This window comes from Lacerta agilis, chromosome 13 (assembly GCF_009819535.1).
Source record: "Lacerta agilis isolate rLacAgi1 chromosome 13, rLacAgi1.pri, whole genome shotgun sequence".
NCBI lineage: Eukaryota > Metazoa > Chordata > Lepidosauria > Squamata > Lacertidae > Lacerta > Lacerta agilis.
This window is the reverse complement of record NC_046324.1, coordinates 33,943,970-33,964,395: the sequence shown is the minus strand read 5'-3', so window position 1 is coordinate 33,964,395 and position 20,426 is coordinate 33,943,970. Positions and strand designations below refer to the sequence as shown.

Genomic DNA, 20,426 nt, shown 5'->3' with positions numbered 1-20,426 from the left:
AGAAGGAAGCGGACAGCCAGGGTCGCCCCCTGGAGAAGGCAGACAGGTGGGGACTGGCTGAGAGCAGGATGAAGCTGGTGGAGCAGTGGTTCATTTGCTCTAATGGAGCAGCTTCCACCTCTAACCGCAGTAGATGGGAAGCAGAGCTCTCTCCCACCATCTCTGCTGCCAGACCCACTACTGTTTGGCTGGCGTGCCCTTCTCCATCAGATCAGGACTCAGTTTAGGTCTCGTTTAAATCCATGTTTTCAGCTGCAACTAAGTGGAACTTACAGAATCCAGCTCTGTGTAACTCTTAAGGACTGGCGTCTTAAGTCTGCTAGTTTGACTCTTTCCGATCTCTTACCTTTTGTGATTTTCAAGCCGGAGGGGAAAGACGGCCTCATCTTAAATCTGTGTGCTTCGTAAAACAAACTGCAGATGTCTTTAAATTGCCGAGTTGCCTAGAGATCCTTCGGTATTGGGGAAACGAACAAACGGTAATCATTTGCAGAAGGGTGGCCACGCATCAGCTGAGCATCTTCCTCCAATGCCATCCAGTCAGTTGTCTCAGGGAAGCAGGTATCAAGTCCCCCTGGCTGGGATGTTGTCAGCGCCTCTGCTCCTAGGGAAGAGTAGTTCCAGGGAGGGCAAGAGAGCCAGAAGTGCCACTGACATTGGCTGTAACTTTTCAGAACTTGAACTCGTGCTTGTTTCCCCCTCATCCCTCTCATTCCCTTTTCCTCATGTGTTTTGTCCCTTTTAGATGGTGAGCCTGAGGGCAGGGACTGTCCTGGCCCTGATTTCTGGAAGCCAGTCATCGAGTCTTTTTGGCTAGAGGATGGGTTGTAATTGCCATAAATAAATAAACAATAAATATGCTTGTCGATTACAACATGCATCTGATGAGAGAAACTTATGCCACAATACATTTTGTTAGACTTCAAGGTGCCACAAAACTCTAGGGGAAGGCCCGACAGGCAGTAATAGGGCAGATGTTTTGCACCAAAAGGCCTCCTAGGTTCAACCCCTGAAATCTTCAGTTAGGCTAGAAAAGACCCCTTGTTATTTGCTGCCAGCAAATTGTAGGCACTTTTGTAAGTAATAAATAATAATGCTAATACTGCTGCGGTTTGCTGTTTTTTAAAACTCAGTTGCTGGTGGTTGTTTTTTTTTTTTGAATAGGCATGGAAAACACCATGCTGAGGTTTGGAAAGACATGATGGGAAACTTGGGGGGGGGGAGCTGCACCCCCTCCCCTTCATAAAGCTGTTTCAATAGCACAAAAATGTGGCTAAATGTACACCCTGCAAAACAGAAGCCAGACACAAGAAATTTTGTTTTTGTTTTTTTCTTTTCTCTTGCAACCAGCAGGTGCATAAAAATTTATTCTGGTCAACAGTACTCAATTGATAAAAGTCGCACGTCCACAAGAGATTCAGGCTAAGTTAAGAGGGATACAGTGGAGAAAGCTGGTTTGGCGAGTTCCCTTGGTGAGGGTGGGTTTCTCCTGCAGAATACTTTGCTGCTGGGTCTCAACTGCACACTAGTGATGGCTGGTGCCCATTGGGACTGGTAGGGTGGAAGGCAGGGAGACCAACAGCAGGTGAAGCCAGAGCCAATGACAGGTGGCGCTACCCCTGATTGGTTGATAAGTAAGGAAGCAGGTAGGTAGGCGGTGCCTAGGATTTAATAAACCAGCCTCACAGAGCACACACACCAGACATGCAGTGAGGAAAGGAAGAGTGAGGAATGCAAAACTTGCGTATGTAGCTCATGTCTCACTTTTTGCTGCATAGTGAAGAGGGACTCCTAGAGTCCAGAGGAGGGATCAGGTATATCCTTCATGCCGTACAACAAATGCATGCTACCATCAGCAGCAATAGATAAGGCTAATTCTCCTGATACTTTGGCCTATGCTCACTTGCACACAAAAACCCCAAGACACTGAGGTGGCAAAAGTGTTCTTGGGCAGCAATGCTTCCAACTGCATATAGGGGATTTACATGACTGTTCCTTTGTGTGTGTGTGTGTGTGTGTGAGAGAGAGAGAGAGAGAGAGAGAGAGATAGAGAGAGAGAGAGAGAGAGATGGATGGGCAGAGAGTAGAGTTCAGCCTATCCTTCATCCTGATATGCTATCCAGATATTTTCTATGCTCAGTGAATATTTTCCATGTGGAAAGATACAGCCACAAGAACCACCCACTTGCTTGCTGAACCGATGCTGCCCATGAACTGTTTTTCAACGCCTCATCTACTGTTTGTGTGAACTAAGTCTAAGGATCAAGCAATACATGCTTTTCAAAATAAATAAATAAGAAAAGGCAGCTGTGGAGACCTCATATCAGCATTGGGATCACAACATGCAGCAAGAGTTCCCCCTTCCTATCCCACCCCCAGGGGTGCTATATGCATCACCTTCAGGGGAATTCGCAAGGAGGGATGTTTAAAGCAGGGGAACGGAGTGGAAAGGGTTAACCCGGGAGTGGGGAATGTGTTGCCCTCCATGTTACTGAACTGCAACTCCAATCAGCCCCCCTGAGCCAACATAGCCAAAGTTCAGAGGAGATGAGAGTCGGGGTGTTTGTGTGCAGAGGTCCCCCACTTCCCCGTGGGTTCCTCCCCTTGTTCTTTGTTCCTGATGAGGGCCCACTTCGACAGGTGTTTTTCCTAATGCAGAAGGACTGGTGCACATTAAACACTAAGCCTTTTTAAAAAGCAAACTTAACATAAAACTGTAGTTGGTCCTGATGAATTGCACTGATGTGTAAAGAAGGAAAACAGCAGGTGCATATAAAATAACATGAAAATTGCCACTCGTACTTCAGTTCCAAAACAGGCATTAGAGAAGCAGACAAACACTCGTATTGGGGCTGAGACAGAGAACCACACATCCATTTTCACTTTGCCAGTGAGTGCATTTTTGACAGGGAAAAGTATTAAATACTAAGAGCTGGCCCTCCTTTTACAAGTGGGAAGCAATGGATAGTATACTGCCACCTGCAACTGGATGCCGACTGTTTTCAGGCTACCCAACCTTAGGCCACAGACAGCATTGATATACCTTGAAGGGATAAAACCCAGGAAGCTACAAGGAACTTGGGTGAGATCCTGCCACAAAAAACTAGTTTGCAACCTGGAATGATGCTCAGAAGAGATGCTGGGTGGAAAGCCAGCTGCTATTTACCCCTTTGGGGTGAAACCTTAATGGATGTGTGCCTGGTGGAATAAATAAAAATGCAAAAATGCAAAGCACTGGAGCCTAGTCTCTCGAACACCCAATGTTCTTTTAACACATTTGGGGTGTTTTTTAAACAAACATATCTTGGAGGGTTGCTTTTCTTTCTTTCTTAGATATCAAAATCTACTGAGCATCAAATATTTATCCAGTATGGTGGCAGGGATGACAGAATATGAGTATTTTAGGGGTTTGGAGAACAATGAAGCTCCAAGGGTGATAAAGCACTGTGCTTATTGCTGGCACATCAAAAGCAACTGCGGTTCAGTGAGGGGCTTCTGGAATCTAAAGGAGGGAAGTTTGTAGTACTTCGCAAGATGCAATCTGGGAGTTAAACTCTTGTTTTTGCAGATCCATTAAATTATTTGATTTGGCTCCCTACTTAAGGTTTTCCCAGCAGAACTATCAGCCAATGAGCAATGCTCAGTGCCATTAGGTAATCAACAATCTATGGACCAAACTCTGGCCTACAAAATCACCACTTTGCCCACAGTTCAGCCATGACCTCTTTAACCATCACTCTTAAGCCAAGCTTTTGCCCCACACTTAGGCATTTCTTCAAGTTCCAAAGCACTCTCTGGATGTTGTTGGATTTTAGCAACAGCCCAGCACAGAAATTTACTAGGCGAAGCTTTTTCTTTGGCTATTTCCATGCCTCAAAAAGCCCATCACCTGCACGGAAGCCTAGCATTAAAAAGCCCAGGAGCAAGGCTGGGAGAGGGGTGGTGGTGGTGGCAATTGGAGGCTTAGCGCATCACAGCTCCAGAATATCTGCAGACGATTTTCCTGGTAGGCAAAAGGGCAGCACAATATGAGTCACCTAGAGATTGTTTAGGAGAGTCCAAGATGCCATCATCTGCTCTAACCACCGCAGACATCTTTCCCAGAGGAAGCAGATCTGTGGATCTCCTGCTAAGTTGAAAAGCATTCCCAGTATGCCTGCAGACGGTGTGTGTGTGTGGTGCTATAGGAAAAACCCAAAGAAGACCCTGAATGTCATTCACACATTCTGAAACAGTGCAAGGGGGCACATTTTGCACCAAAGAGGGAGGGCTCTAGAATTTTGTTTCAAAACCAGCTGTAAAAATACAGGCTCAGTCCTGTCCTTAAGCATGTTGTAAAACCGCATCTGAAAAGCATGGGCACTGAAGACTTAAGATGTAACCATCAAATTATTTGATTTGGCTCCCTACTTAAGGTTTTCCCAGCAGATCTGAGAAAGAGGAGCCTCAGGGCAGGTAGAAACAAAAGGACTGTGGAGCAGAGAGGTTTCTCTTTGGGGCAAGCCAGAGATTTATATCGCAAGCAAAAATAAAGAGATTACCAGAGGAAAACTCCAGTGAAAGAGAAATGAGGGTTTCCCTGCTCGTTTGACCAAGGGGACTGAGGGGGGGACCTACATGCTACAAGGAATTTGGAGCTGCCACAGAAAACTGGCAGCCCTCCACCAAAGGCCCCCACCCCTCCCACTGTCATGATGCCATTGTGGTGTGCAGTTCTGCTACCCAATGCTGTGGGGCAGGAATTGGGGGTGGGGTGGGGGACAACAGAAACAGCAGTGGCGTCAGGTGTGGTTGTGACCAGGGAGCACTTGGCATCTACTTTGTGAGGCTGGTGAGAGCTGTAGTCCAAAACATCTGGAGGGCACCAGCTTGGTGAAGACAGTGCTAAGTAAACATTTCCTGGATTGATCAGCTGCCTGGTAGATACAGGTGAGCCAGGCTCAGTCGACAGCCGTGTCCGATGCCGAGCACCAGCAGTCGGCTGCGGAGACACTGTGCTGCTTAAGGGAACCATGATGCAGTGCAGTCTTCCCACGGCGATGCAATCCAACCGTCAGTGATTTTCTAATACTGGGAAGGGCTTTAAAAGCATAGACTTGTGTCGCCCAGCGAGGAATCCAGCAGCACCATTCTAGGCCGACAATTAAAACTGTGCTGATAGCTGCACATCTCAATACATCCTAGTGAAAGATGGCTGGGGGCCATCTTGAAGGAGCTCTTCCAGACCCAAGGCTCTCTGTCCCCCTCTCCCCCCCCCATTGCCCTGTGCCACTGCCCCACACTCTCCTTGTTACTCCCAGGGTCCAATGTACTGGGTGTCAAGGCTCCTAGATGAGACTGCAATATGTAATGCAGCATCAGGAAGAAACTACTGGGAGAGGGAAGGGCTGGGACTGGGGTGCTGGCAGTCACTGGGAAATAAATTGTTGTACGTGTCAGATGAGGAAGTTGGCTAGCCTGCCTGGCGCTCCCATTAACACCACTTTAGGCTCTTCTGCGGCTGGCAGTTGGCAAGAGAGGCGATGACAAAGGGGAATGCTCTAAAAGCAGGTTTTGTTTTAAACTATCCGGAGCGAAAGGAGCTAACGCTGTTCAGTCCTCCGAAGCTCGCTCCCTTCTACAGCAGGTGGGAGATGAGCAACGGACACTGTGGTATATTGGTCTTATTGCAGCTCCCCTACCCCAAGCACTTAAAAAAAAAAGTCAGGCAAAAAAGGGATCTACCTGGAAATACCCAATACTGGTAAGTTTTATTTCCTTGGCATTGATAGAACGGCGGTTCACAAAGCTCACCTGATATACGAGTGCCTATTTGCAAGCAATCCTATTGGGAGTGGGGGGAGAGGAAACAGCAGAATTAGCCCAGCTGCAGGTGGGAAGAGCTGGGACTGTTTTTGCAATCACTGTAGCTGTGGACAGGAAATGAACACCACCACTGTGGCAATAGTTGCTTCTCATCTCTTGGTACACATGAACCAGGTTTTTTTTTTGGGGGGGGGGGTGTCTTTTGGCAACCCAGTTGTTGATGTACATCTCCCATCAGCCTTGCCTCTCGCTCATCCCGGCTGAGACCAATGGGCGATGCTGTTCACAATAGCTGGAGGGCAAAAGGTTTCCCACCCCTGACATTTAATGGTTCCCCTTGTGTGGAGCTGGTATTGACTGCACAGCTCAGTCCAAAGAGAGGCATCTTTATTCTATGTGCAGTTTGCATCCCAAAATCATGCATGGAGAAGGGTTGAGATGGAAACTTCCCCATGTGGAGATAGCAAAGGGGAGGAACCCAACAGCAAACACCCCTCGCCCATCATGTTAAGTGTGTAGGAACAGCTGATTATTACATCTGCAGCTAAAAGGTTCCTTTAAAAAAAAGAATCCAAGCTGTTTACTAGGGACGTAGAAATATGCTCCGTTTACCATGTACATATTTACACAACTATTTTAAAACAAAGGGTAAGTTTTAAAAAGTAGGGCTTGAGAGAGGGAGCCCTGCCACTGCAAGAGCAAACCCTACTGGAAAGAGAGACCTCTTTATCTGTCCTGGCACCTTCAAAACAAAGCAGTGTGACACACAAAAACTGCCCTGGTGACACTCTTCCTGATGGGGTGAGGAATGGTGGGGAAAGCTTGGCCTGTTAAATGATGTGTGCCCTGCTATTGACCCAAACACACTCTGGGAGGTACTGCCATTTCCCCATCCTCCAACACCACTGCCACAGCTACCTCTTCCTTCCTAATCTCTTGGGGTCTAAAACAGAAATTGGGACTACTGAGGAGGACAGTCAACCAGACACACAGAGGCAGAGAGTAAGGGGGCTTCCTAAACCGCCTTTGGGTCCCTCAGTAGGCTTTTGGGGGGAGGAGTATCTTCCTCACAGTGTGGCCCAGAGGAGTTACCTTGGCCTACCCTGGACAACCGGGGCCCTGGGGAGAGGTGGACTTCCAGGTTGCCCATAGCAAGAGACCCAGTATAACCACTCAAAATGCAGGACACGGCGCAAAGATGAGAGAGGATAACATGAGTGCCTGAGAGCAGCATGCCAGGGATCAGACTTAAGACTCCATCTTTTAAGCTACCACCTGCAGCCTTGGTGGCCTTCTTTTGCTGCCTGCTTCTTGTCAGTTACGTCCCAACAGAGGCCTGTGTGTGAAGCTCCCTGATGCAAATGGTGCTCCAAGAAGAATTAAATGTCCCAGAAGCCCTTGAGCTCTCCTGGGATGGAAATAGCGTACCGAAAAGCCATTGCTGCAGAAACAAGACGCTGAAGAAGAGGTTGGCCGGACAGTCCTCCTGCTGCTGGAGAGGAACCAGGGACGCAACGGCGCAGACAGCTTTCCTGAGGTGCTGCCTTGAGCTTCCCCCCACCCAAAGGAACGTTTTGTTTTTTTAAAAGCCATTTAGCTGCAAGACAATCAGATGCGGTAAAAAGTTAAGGGGAGCCTTGAGATATGTCAAGCAGCAGAGTGGATTTCCTAAAGCTATAGCTGGAAGGAAAGCGGGGAGCGGGGGACAGCGTCAGCACTCCCTGAGTGTGGGAAATGTACTTTTTGGGGATGGGAGGAAATGGGTGGAATGAGAAGGTGAGTCCTGCCCATGCCAGCTGGATGACTCTAGGACTATTTCTGCTTTTGCTGGTGCAATGGTCCTCTTCCTCCGACACCACCTTGCCCCGCAGGGAGAGTCAGGGAGGAGGAGGGGGAATCCAGTCTTCGGCGGGGTGTGTGTGTGTGTGTGTGTGCTGTCTTCTTCCCCTGGCCTCCATTTCTTCCTGGGTGTGCAAATGAAGCTGGTGTTCTACCTTCGAGTGGAGAAATGTCAGAGGAGGAGGAGGAGGAGGAGCAGAAGAAGGAGAAGGCTCCGCTTCTCCTCTTATTTCACTTATTCTTCGCCATCACCTTGTAGAGTGTGACTCCCACAACGGCGGCGACCGTAGCTCCCAAAGCTACCCGGATCCAGAAGGAGGCGGCGCCCAGGTTGATGTCGTTCAAGTGCCTGCGAGGCAAGAAAGAGAAGCAGTGCTTCAGCCCAAATGATAAATGCAAACTGGGGTGGAGGGAAGGAGGAGGTGTACGGTCGTGACTTCCCCCCAAAGAATGATGGGAAGTGCCGTTTGCTAAGTGGGCTGGGCGTTATTAGGAGACCCCTAGTCCCCAAAGAGAGCTACAACAATTCCCAGGTTTCCCTGGGAAGAGGGACTATTAAACCACTCTGGGAATTGTAGTTGGGAAGGGAAACAGGGGCCTCCTGACAACTCGCAGGACCCATAACAAACCACACTTCCCAGCATTCTTTGGGGTAAGCCATGGCTGTTTAAAGTGGCATCGTAATGCTTTAAATGGCCTGAACCATTTCTCTTTATGAAGGCAGAATGTTAGGTTGTTGGGGTTTTGTTTTTTTTAAAGCATGGAGTCTAGCAAATAAAATACTAATGGGTCCTTTCCCCCAGTCACTCGTTATTTACATGCCAGGTAGGCTGGGCCAGAGGCATTACGCTAACACTTTGACCTAGCAGGGGTATAAATAGCGTGGCAAGTTCTAAATAATTTGTAGCAGAAAAAAGCTACAGTTGTGCCTTTCTAGGTCATGCTTCTGTGGCACCTGTTCCCATTAATGGAGACCCACATGAAAGAGGGAGGGAATCTAACTCGAAAAAGCAGTAATCTACCTCTGCCTCTGGCACAAATCTTATGCGTCCTCCTAGGGAGGGGAAGCGGGTTAGGCAGGAAGAGTTGTTTCCGCTGCTAGTCCTACAGAATACTGTCTGAAAGCCTGAAAGCAGATGACCATTCAGCAAGCCTGATTTGTCGCTAAGGAGAAAGCGCCCCTTCCATGTAGAAACGGTGCAGGGAAGCACCGCTTAGAAAAGGCAAGCAGCACTATGCTGTGAGACATGCAGCCATGCCTTACCAATCCCGACCATCACCTCATACCTATCTGAAAGCGCAGCAACCAACACACCTCACACTTAATGGTTATAACGTTTCAGCATAAAGTCCTAACATGAATATGGGCATTCAGACTTTGTCTGGAGGTGCAGAATTGGTGCAGGACCCGGGAAAGCCGTGAGATATTCACCCAAGTTTTGGGGAAAGGTAAAATGGTTGGAAGGACGGGCTATACACGAAGCAGACCAAGAGGAAGCTAAAGCAAAGGGGTAAATGAGGCAGGGTTGTTAAGAATATTGGGAGAGGAGAAGCAAGGGCTTAAGGAGAAAATGGGCGGGGGGAGGCACTCAGCTACAGCTCCCATCCTGACAGCTACATTTCCAGCATCCAAATGTGATCTATACCCAACAAGACACGCTGGTTGGTAAAAGGAAAGATTTTTTTTTTAAAGGTCCTTGTAAACAAAAGGATATCATCAGTCACCCAGAGCATTTCATTCCTAACTTCCCTTCAATGTAACATTAATTTTATTGCACTGCCTCCCTTTTCTTCCTTCACAGGCATATTAGGAAGATTTAAGAATTGTGGCATAAATAAATAAAGCTCTTAATGCAGGGCCCGAGACTGGCTCAATCTCCCCTGCCCTTTTTGGTTTAACTGGCTATAAATAATGGATTTATCATACTCCTTGGGGAGAAGCTTACATCTAATACCAGCGGGCAAAAAGCAGCGCGTTCCCTCGCAAGCTCCTGGCTTGTTAAAATAACTGACTAGGCCCAAAGCCGTAATTGCAGCGTTGCTCCCAGAGGACGCCGGCTGCAGGGTAAGAACAACAGTGCTGTTCGCCAGGGCCAAATAACATTCACAATGGTGGGACGGCAAGCTTTTGAGTCACACAGAAATCCTCTTCAGGGTGTGCATTGAAAAACAGGGTTAGGAAAACTCTTTCAGCCTGAGGGCCACATTCCATTCTGGGTAGCCTCCTGAGGGCTGCATGCTGGTGATGGCCGAGTCCAGAGGCAAAAATTCACCCAACCAAAGCCCAGCTGCCCACCGAGGAGGACTATAACTAGAAGGAGAAGGTTACTAACGGGAAGGTGGCAGCCGTGGCCAGTTTGGCGAAGGCGGCGAGGCTGGGTGGGCCCTGCCCACTGCAGGTGAAGTAAAATGGGGGCGGCAGGCGATGCTTGTAGCAGAACTCGGCCGGCGAGAGGCCATGCTGTGGCGACGTCTCTGGCAGGTCTGCCTTGGAGGCCACGAAGAGGCAAGGGATCTGCCCGTCCATGTAGTGCTGCTGCAGAGGAGACAGTTAACAAACGAATATCAAGAGAGGCTTTTCTGCTGGATCAGGCCAGTGGATCTGGCCCTGCGCTCTGATCTCACCAGATGCCTCAATGGCAAGCCTGCAAGCAGGTCCCAAGCGACACCACACAACAACTCAATTATAAGGGGAATAAAGTTGCTTTGCTGCTGCCAAGAAACCCTTGCTGCAAATTATCCAGAGATCTACCAGTAGATCCCAATCTACTTCTTGTTCACCCCTGCTTGTAGACTTGTCTCCCATCAGTAAACCTGCTTGGATGTTCTTGAAAGCACTGGCCAAGCAAAGTGTGCTCCTAACCCTGCTTCTCTGGGAGTAAGCTCCACTGAATTCAATAGGACTTACTTTCTGAGGAGACACAGTTAGGATTTGCACTGCTAGCCGTCAGCCTGAACAGCTGCTCCTCAGCCAAGGGGGGAGCAGGGACAAGGGAAGGAGTACCTTATAAATGCTGGCACAATAGTTGAAAGACTTGTGGTCTGTCACGTCGTACAATAAGCAAGCAACGTCGCAAGCTGCATCAGACGCCTTCGCAAACTCCGTCTCCACATTAATCTCATGCAGCTGGCAAGAAATACAGGGAGGAAAGTATATCTGAAGCATTTCAGGACAGTCTTTCTTTTAACTTAAAAAATATATCTCATGTCGCTTCTTCTGAACAAGGGATGGCATTGTTCGTTCTTCTTACCAAAAGAAACACACAGACTTCAGGTAACAGATGCACAGGCAACTTGTACACTTAACGATGAATAGGCAATGCTCTTCCAGCCTCTGCTGCCCCTATCATTTCCCCCGTACTTCTCTCTCTCTCTCTCTCTTTCCCCCTACTAGAATGTAGACTGGAAGCTCCTTGGGGCACGGACCTGTTTTCTATGTCACTTGTTAAAATGCCATATACATTAATGACAATAAATAATTATAACAGCTATGAATATGGTATTGTGTGTGTGTGTGTGTGTGTGTATAGATAGATAGATAAAATAGTTAACAGGAGCCAAGAGCAAAATATTTGATTTACTGCACTCACAACCTGCTTCTAACAAGGATGAGAGTCTACCAGAAGTTCATGGTTCCTGGCGGGATTTGTGCCTGCCCCATTAGGTGCTCCCAGACCACTCACTGCGTCCTCTGAAGAGCTACTCTGGGTATCAAAATTGACATGCCCCCCCCCCCCACTTAAGAGAAGACATTGGAAGAAATACCATCAAACTGTTTTGGGAACCCCCCCTCCCCACTTTTTTTTTTCAAAAGTGGTGTACTATATAGATCTCCTTGGGAACAGTAATTCAAGCAACGCCCATCAACAGCCCTCTCTGGTCCAGATGGACAAACCCACTTTGCAGCCAATGACTAACTGTATCATAGAGCTAAGGGTAGGCAACCTTTTTGGCACCACAGGCCAGATCCTTATCAGCAAAAGGCCCTACGGGCCAAATATGAGAGGTAAGTGGAACATACTGGCTTAAGCAGCCACACCATGCAGGATTTAACACCCCACTCTCCCGTTAGTTGATGGGCAGGAGATTAAATGTTGCTGCACTGGCTGCAGGGAACTGGTATGAACAGCCGCTGCAGTTGAGCCTCACTCCCACCCCGCCCATCAGCTGATGTCACTGACCCAGGTGGGCGTGGTTTTGAGAAAATGGGCCAAATTGAAACATCTAGCTGGCCAAGACTGGCCCATGGATCAGAGGTTCCCCAAGTGACACAGAAGTGATGTTTGTGTGCATGGATATGTGAATGGTGATGTACCTAAGACTCTCAGGTTAAAGGAGGGGAAAGAAGCATTGACATTTTTATGACAATTGACTAAAAATTGACTTCCGTATTTAGGACTTAAGATCACTGTAATTTAGCATACTTACTATCAGATGCTTTTCCTGCCCATTGACATGCACTGTGTTAATTGAATAGAAGGACTCCTTCCCCTCGGATTCCCTTTGGGCCTGGAAAAGGAAGGAGGAGCAGGGATTATTATTATTTTATTTATTACTCACAGGTTCATCACTCAGGAAATAACAGGCAGCAGAGGACAAGAAGAGAGACTTCTAGACTCACGGCCAAGTTTTTCCCAAGGAAGGCTTGCAGGAATGCAGACTTGCCAGCACCTCGGGATCCAATCACTTTGCACAGGAAAACATTCCGATGTGTCTGGCCCTTCTCCAAGTCAATCTTTTTTTCCCGTGTAACTGGAGCAGAAGAAAAGAGGGGCTGGGTGAAATGATGAAGCCTTCCCTTCTTTCCTGCTGCTGGGGACACAGCCTCCAAGCAAGTGTTGTCTTTGCTGGACAGGAGGCAGCTATGATTTTATGGGTGTCCATTGATCACTGGGAGCTGATGCCCATTGGGACTGGTGGGGCGGAAGGCAGGGGGGGGGGGACAATGGTAGGCAGACCCAGAGCCAATCGCAGGGGGAGGCAACTAATTCTGGTTTCGTTCCCACCTCCTCCCTGCCAAGTTCTACAAAGGCAACACTGAAATGCAGCAGCCTCCACTGCCCTTCATAACCATTGGAGGGGACAGAAAACCCACAATGCTCGGGCTCATTCTCCATTCAGCATGGAAGCAGGTGCTCGATAGCTCTCGACAGCAGAGGGCAGCAAGCAGAAAGGGCAATAGTTGTGCCAGGACAGAGGAGTGCCCTCTCCTCCCGATTCCAAGGGGCTTTGAAGCAGGAGTGGGACCCACCTGTGATGGCGTGGATCTGAGAGTCCTGCTCAGAGAAGATGGGGTAGCCAAGGTAAGCCAGGTGCTCCAGGCAGCGATGGACATCCATGTAGGCAACCAGCCTAGGGAAAATCCAAACAGAGAGAAGGTTGCCTGTTACTGGGATCGCTGGGAGGGCCCGCTGCATGTGAAGCGGACAGGGTGATGGAGGAAGGAGGCAGAGAAGGGCTGCGCTTACGTCCACTGGCAGAGGAATCCATGCAGGGAAAGCAGGCCTTTATCAGTGGTGCATACCGTGTGGTAGAGCTCAGGCCCCCAGGGCATGTAGGGGAATACACTAAAGAAGCTCTGCAGCTCGGCGGGAGAGAGGGCTCCATCACCGTCCTATAGACACAGAGGGGAAGAAAGAAATGGGCACCTGAGTAGCAGCTCTCCATAGACTGGTTGAGGAAGTCTACCCATTGTCACACAGGGTGGGACCACACGTGGTTAGCAAGATTCAAACAAGCGGTCCCCGAAATGTCCGTGTTAAATATTCACAATGATTTTAAATTTTGGGGTTTTTTTTATTACTCCTTCAATTTCTAATATTGCATTGCACTGCGATCTGAATTCTATGGAATGCAAATTGTGATACGATAAAGAACAATATGTAAGAGATAAGAGAGTTGTAACAGCTGTAAGCAGTAAGAGATGTTCAACAGTGAAATGGACTACAGGCGGCAACCGTTTTAGACACGTCAAATTGGTCACTGCCTGTACTTCAGAAGGGGATGGACTCTCCTTCACTGGAGGTTTCTAAACAGAGGTTGGATGGCCATCTGTCAGGGGATACTTTAGCTGTGATTCCTGCATTGCAGTGGGTTGGACTAGATGACCCTTGGGGTCCCTTCCAACTCTACAGTTCTACGATTTTATGAAAATAAGCAATACAGAAACACAATCAATACAGCATCTAGCATAGCACAATTCAATCGCTACAGCAGGGAGGGAAAAATAATTTAATGGCCCGCAGTGACCAACGGTCAAGACCACCAGCTATGTCCAAGTGGTCTGCAGGGTGGGTGGGAATGTTTGGGCACTGCTGTTGTTTAAGTGACATCCCTTCGCTCAACTCTGGAACGGCCTACAAGCCTATTTAGGGGCAAGCAGGCCACAAAACAGCCAGACGCGACTCGAGTGCCAATGGCAATCATGCAGCGGAGATCAAAGAACTGCAACCCTTGAAGGGGGGGCAGTGACACTGGCAGCAGCATTGTTATGCACACCCAAGGCGTGTGTGCTTCTGTGGCACTTACCTTGTCATGCTTCTCAAACATCTTCTGCAGGAACTGGTAACCAAAGTGGTTCAGCTCCGTGGAGCTGTCATGAGGCACCCGGATTCTGAAAGAAAGGAGGGAAGCACTGGTCAAGGCAGGTCCTCAAGAAGCCTGGGAGTTTTAAAAACCAAGCAATACTTCCCAATGGGTGAATAATGGCCACTCTCTGAAACACATGGCTGGAACTGACCCCAAAAGGAGGGGAAACCAAGACTTAGGAATGGGAACCAGTAAAGGACTCTTTCCAGATGGCAACTAAACTTACAAATGCTAAGGAACAAGCTTGGGGGGTGGGGGTGGGAATCACAAGGTGAACACAGAGAATGAGCACCTGCCCCACATGCAGAAGGTCCCAGGTTCAATCCCCAGCATTTCCAAGTAGGGCTGGGAATGTATCCTGTCCCAAATCCTGGAGAGTTGCTGCCAGCCAGTGTGGACAATACTGAGCTAGATGGACCAATGGTCTGACTCACTATAAGGCAGCTTCCTATGTGCGAGTTCAGAATCATGTCTTCCCATTGTCCCCTATGTCAGTGGTCCCCTCTTTCTCCTTCCCCTTAACATCCAAGAGGGTAACAATTTACGCACGGCGGGCAGAGATAGTCGTCTGTCAGCTCCAGGGCATCATCATAGCCAAAGCGACGCAGGATGGTCCACGTGGTCTCATGACGCCCCCTTTGGATGAAGAGCGTATTGAGGAAAAGGAAGCCTGGAAGAGAGGAAAGGATTTTGGGTCCCAAGTGCATAGCATGATCAGCAGCCAATGGCAACAGAGATGCCAGAAAAGCTGATCTGTAGTGATCTCACACCACACAGGCAGCAGCTCCAAATCTTCGCAAGATTCGGCTGCTGGGTGCCACTTCCTGGTGCACGCTGAAAGCCTCACAACACAGGTGACAATGTGTGCCTCTGACTGGCTTGCCCTGACCTCATCTAGGAGGACACTGTACCTGACTTTTCCAACTGCTTCCGTCATAGGCACTGCATATCCTTTGTTTCTATGGCCAGACCCACACTCTGTAACAGGGTTGCAACTGGGCCATGAGTGAGATTTCTGCAGCTGGAGTTCTCAGCTAAAGATCTTGGGCACAGGAGATCCTGGACAAGTTAAATCCCAAACTCTCCTATACAATATTTAATTAATGGATGCAAACCTCTGTCCTGGGGGCCAAGTGTGGCCCATTAGGCCACTTTATCAGGCCCATAGGCCTCTCCCCAGGCTGCCTAGCCTCCAGAGTCACACCCCTCACCAGCCCTGCACTGCAACCTCCTTCAGTGTTTTTGTCTGACTGGAACATACCCTTGAACTCTGGCAATGTTTCTTCCTGCCTGGATGAAACAGAGGGTATCTGAGTGTGACAAAACTCACTGCACAAAAGGTGACATTCAGACTTATTGCTCCGCCCACTTTTACCTCTGGCTCCGCCCACTGTTGGCAGGTGGCTTTCAGACGGCTGTGCAGAAGGGAAAGGCTGCCCAGGCTAAAAAAGGTTCATCACCCTCTGATTTAACCCAATGAGTCTTCCCTGCCTTCTCAGTCGTTCAATTTATTCCCATGTGTAGCAGTAAAAGCACTCCCCATGTTATCTTGTCTGATACTTTCGCTCTCCCGGCGCAACTGCTAAATCATTCCCCAGCCTGTTCAATCAGAATCAAACGAACACAGAGAGTTGCAGCAGTGAGCAAGGAAGCTCTGTTAAAATGAAAGCTCATTCGAGCAGGAAAACACGCAAAGTAACTGCCTGCAGCCTGTTTCAAACCAACATCAATTTTACCCTTGGGATATGTGGTCTAAACTCCAAACTGGCTGAGCAGCCCTGACTTCAAAGGATGCCCCTGGGCTATCTGTGCAGCTCTGCAATGTTGCTGTCCCTCCTTCTGATCTGCAGAGACAGGCTCTAAGATGATTCCCCAGAGCTAGGCATGCAAGTTTTCTGCTGGAGTTACCATTGAGGGTCAGTCCGTTGTCCTGGACTCCGTCTGTTGTGTTTTTCCAGACCACCATTTTCACATCTTCCAGAGCCTGGGGTGCCAAAGGATTTCCGAAGCAGGACTTCTACCTCCCAAGAGAAGAAAGGGGGGGGGGGCAAAATCAGGAAAATAGGCAGTTCCAATTTTATTTATTTTTAAACCTATTCCACTGGAGCCAAAAGGAAGAATCTTACCACTTTAGTAGCCACTGGAAGGTTATTACACCCTATATTCAACAATCTCCCAAGTTAGGTAAAGTCAGTTCATGCATGGGATCTGACATTCAATGATTTTAGAATCATAGCATTTTGGGATGGGGAAGCAAGAACTTCTAGCCTTTAGGAAGATGATAGCATTTATTTATTTCACTTCTAAAGAAAAATCCTAATGGGATTTAACAGTAAAAACACCACCACGATGGGTTGCTGCCAACTACCTTTTACTCAAGTGTAGACCCACTGAAATTGATGGACCCAAGTGACTTCATGCCCATTAATTTCAATGGGTCTGCTCTGAGCAGGACTAGCACCGGCTACAACCCAATAAAAACAATTGCAGATATTGCAATACAGGTACAGGCCCAATAGTTGGTGAGATCTCAGAAACTGAGAAAAAAGGGGCCTGCTAACCCTTTGCTGTTGCACCTTGCCTCCCCACCCAAAATTAAATTATCCAGTATGCACACATTTGCATATAAGCTTTAGAATCTGGATCTTTCAGGAAAGCTGGAGCTAAGAAACCAAATTTGACAGCCTTGTGTAAATAGCTGCTGACTCAAGCTTTCACCTTGCGAGAAGAATGGAGCTGCAAACTCAGGTAAATGCTACATACAGTTCCTTTTCCATTGACTGGAAAATGTGATTTTCCTCCTCTCACCTGCTTCATGGAAGAGGAACCAGGAGAATTCACGGTTGCAATGTTATACAGTTGGGGAAAGCGGGTTGTTGGCAATTCTAGCCAATCCTACTCCTGCTCAAAGCAGACCCACTGAAAACAATGGACATGATTCACTTAGGGCCATGAATTTCAGTGGGTCTACTCCAAGTATAACTTAGTTGTATGCAACCCAGACTGTTGATTGCCAGCGGCTGATTGTCAGAATAAATTCCTAAGAAGTCGGGACTTAATCTGATGGCAAATTAACTGGATCAGCAAGGTTTGTCCTCCCTCATATGTCTAGGGGCGCAGAACAAATTCTGTTGCCTCTTGAAAGGAAACATCGAGGCTGATACCCAAGAGGATAAATCTGCAGCAAAGCCAGGACAAGGTAGGATGAGGATCAAATGCTGGAGTAGGCCACAAAGTCAGGAAGACCTGGATGGCTGGCCACGGACCCTTGACAAAATATCCAGTATTGGGGTTATCTTGAATCGAATTAAGAAAAAAAATAGAGTCCTTCACCAATCAAAAGTCTAGCCTGGGAGCCATTTTTATTTTTACTGATCAAAATTTATATTCTGCTTGTTCATAAAAACTAAGTGGTTTACAAAAATATAAAACAAAACATTAAAATTACTGATTAAAAACAGGTATTTTAAAATACAGTTAACGTGACTTTAAAAATATATATTTTGTGGGGTTGTTGTTTTTTTTAAATCCATAGAATAGCAGGAAACATGAACATAGATCTGGAGAAAATGAAGGGAACTGGAAAAGAGCCGGGCTGGTTAAACTTCCAAGCAGAGCGAGAAGAGGCTTGTGATCAAAAGACTTCAAAAACTCAAAGGTCTAAATTTAAAAGGATGGGCATCAGCTGCTGTCTGCAAACAGGACTCTGCAAAGCTGGCACTAAAACATATCCAGCAACTCAGTCATGTGATTTATGCGAATTGTCATGCTTCCTTTCCATAAAATTTATTCTGATTTCTCTCGTCATAAGGAGGCGCAATCAGGAACGCATAGCACTGCTCACCGTCTGCCCTTTTCGATTTCTTTGCTTTAACTTGGTGTCAGGCCTCAGCTTGATGATTAACTGCTCTAATTTGTTTCCTATTCTTTATCTTGTTTGTGTTCTGATGTACTTATTACAGCCTGTCTTTAACCCATTTTATTGCCCCGGGACTGCAATGTAATGAAGGGTGGTTTATAAGTGAGGCAGACAAAACACATTCTTATTCAGCTGTCCCACCTGGCTGCGGAGGCTTCGGCAACTGCAGCCCCCAAATAGGAAAGTATATTAATTGCGCCTGTATGGGTGAGAAACTTGCTTAGGTTAAAAAAAAAAAAAGTGGGGGGTGGTAAGAAGAGATTGCTGGATCAGGCCAGTGGTCTACATAAACCAATCAGATTGGGAAAGATTATGGAGGGAGGATTTGAAATTCACAGCATGCTGTACGCTGAAAGAAAATTATATGAAAATGATGTACCGATGGTATTTGACTTCCACATGATTAGCGAAAATGTACAAAAACACTAGCAAAGTATGTTGGAAGTGTAAAGAGAATGAAGGCACATTCTACCATGTGTGGTGGATGTGCAAGAAGGCTAGAGCATTCTGGGAAATGATATATAATGAACTGAAAAAAATGTTTAAGATAACTTTTGTAAAAAAAAAAAAAAATGGAAGCTTTCTTAATAGGCATCACAGGAGAAGAAATACCAAAGGACTTAAAAAGACTGTTTATGTATGCAACGGCAGCTGCAAGAATGCTTTTTGCGCAGAGATGGAAGGAAGAGGAAACACCAACCAAGGAAGAGTGGATAGTGAAAATGATGGACTATGCTGAAATGGTGAAAATCAGAGACCAAGATGGCAGTAAATTTAAAAAAGAATAGTATATATAGAGTACATGAAGGAACAATGTAAAGATTTACAATGTAAAGGATTAAATAAGGATTTAATTGAAGTTGGATATATGTAATTAGATGCAGTTAAAATTTTAAAAAATGTATCTGTGGAAAACCAGAAGGGGGAGGAGGGAAGTCCGGGGGTTCAGGGAATCCCACAATTGTATAACTATTGCTGAATTTAAGTTTGAATGATGTTAATGGTCTACATAAACCAGCATCCTGTTCTCACAGTGGCCATTCAGATGCAAGCAGGACTTCAGCACAAGAGAACTCTGCTCTCCTGTGGTTTCCAGCAACTGGTAGCAAAAGCAAAAGAGGAAAGCCGAGATTTACCAGAAGCTGAATGGAGTAACCCAAAAGTATGTTCTGCATTGTTTTGTTACATGGGAACATACCTGGAAATAGTTCAGCTCCTCATCGCTTAGGATCTGGTTGTTATCCTGGTCAGACATATTGAAGATCCGAGTGAGGGCCCGTGCGCATGCTGGCCTCAGCTGGTGGTAGAAAAAGAACATGATTTATAAAAGCAGGCCATAGGAAGCACTCGTTCTGCACTCCTCTTCATTGCACAGAATGCCCTGATTACATGCAGAAAGGACGACGAAATCAAAGCCATTGTCCAGGCAATCTAGGAACAACAGAGAGGGCTGTTCAATGTAGTATTAAATCAGGGGTGGAGAATGCACATCTGTCCAGATGTCACTGGACTACAGCCCCAGCCAGCAAGGCCAGTGGTGAGGGATGATGGGAGTTGTAGTCCCGCAACATCTGGAGGGCCACAGGTTCCTGAGCCAAACTGGTTCAGAGGTGCAGCTGCAAGGCAACTTGAGCTGGCACTGTAGGATTTGCCTGGAAGTGATGGAACTCTCCAATCTAAAGAACCTTGGAAGACAGCTGGGGTCACCTCTGCGGCTATTAGTGGGCTATTTGCGGCTCTGAGACGATGTATCCTACCTGCTTCTCCTCTGGGTCGTAGAGAGGGGCTGTTGGGTGCAGAACAGCCTTCTGGGCGTAATAGAACAGCTCAGAGATGTTCTTCAGGTTCTTTGCAGAACACTTGGAGCGCAAAGAGGGGAGGGGGGGGGGAGAGAGAGGCAATATGAGAGAGGCAGAAAGGAATGCTGAACCAACACAAACAGCACATGCTGTAAAGAAATGCTTCAAAATCTGTTTTTCAGGCAGGCCATGGAGGAAGAAGCCCAGAACTAGAAGAAGATGTTATAAACAGGGTAACTCAGCAGAGGAAAGACCACTGTCTGTGCATTCCCTTTCAATTATGGTCACATATATCAGAGTACTACCATTCCCAGAATGCTTTGGGGTGGCAGTGGGGGAGCGAGAGACCATTAGTCCTTCAAGTAGTTTAAATGACCACCACGGGCAATATAAATATATGGATACATGACATTTTAAACAAAGATCTTGACAGATCTGCAACGTCTTGGATAGCTTTAAAAGACTGGACAAATTCA

General features: G+C 47.2%; 1 protein-coding gene across 2 annotated transcripts in view; it reads right to left on the bottom strand.

Annotated features, from left to right (window-relative positions):
- Nucleotides 1–6,389: 6,389 nt before the first annotated feature.
- The window catches only part of RHOT2 (ras homolog family member T2), a 28,281-nt gene continuing 14,244 nt past the window's right edge, over nt 6,390–20,426 (bottom strand). For both annotated transcript variants that reach the window (XM_033166866.1, XM_033166867.1), the window contains 12 exons: nt 19,909–20,010; nt 19,350–19,448; nt 16,141–16,249; nt 14,782–14,902; nt 14,173–14,257; nt 13,113–13,258; nt 12,896–12,996; nt 12,266–12,396; nt 12,073–12,153; nt 10,649–10,771; nt 9,978–10,180; nt 6,390–7,993 (listed from right to left, as the gene is read on the bottom strand). In XM_033166866.1, coding sequence (XP_033022757.1) covers nt 7,876–7,993; nt 9,978–10,180; nt 10,649–10,771; nt 12,073–12,153; nt 12,266–12,396; nt 12,896–12,996; nt 13,113–13,258; nt 14,173–14,257; nt 14,782–14,902; nt 16,141–16,249; nt 19,350–19,448; nt 19,909–20,010 — 1,419 coding nt within the window. In that variant the 3' untranslated portion in view covers nt 6,390–7,875. The remainder of the gene's footprint in view (nt 7,994–9,977; nt 10,181–10,648; nt 10,772–12,072; nt 12,154–12,265; nt 12,397–12,895; nt 12,997–13,112; nt 13,259–14,172; nt 14,258–14,781; nt 14,903–16,140; nt 16,250–19,349; nt 19,449–19,908; nt 20,011–20,426) is intronic.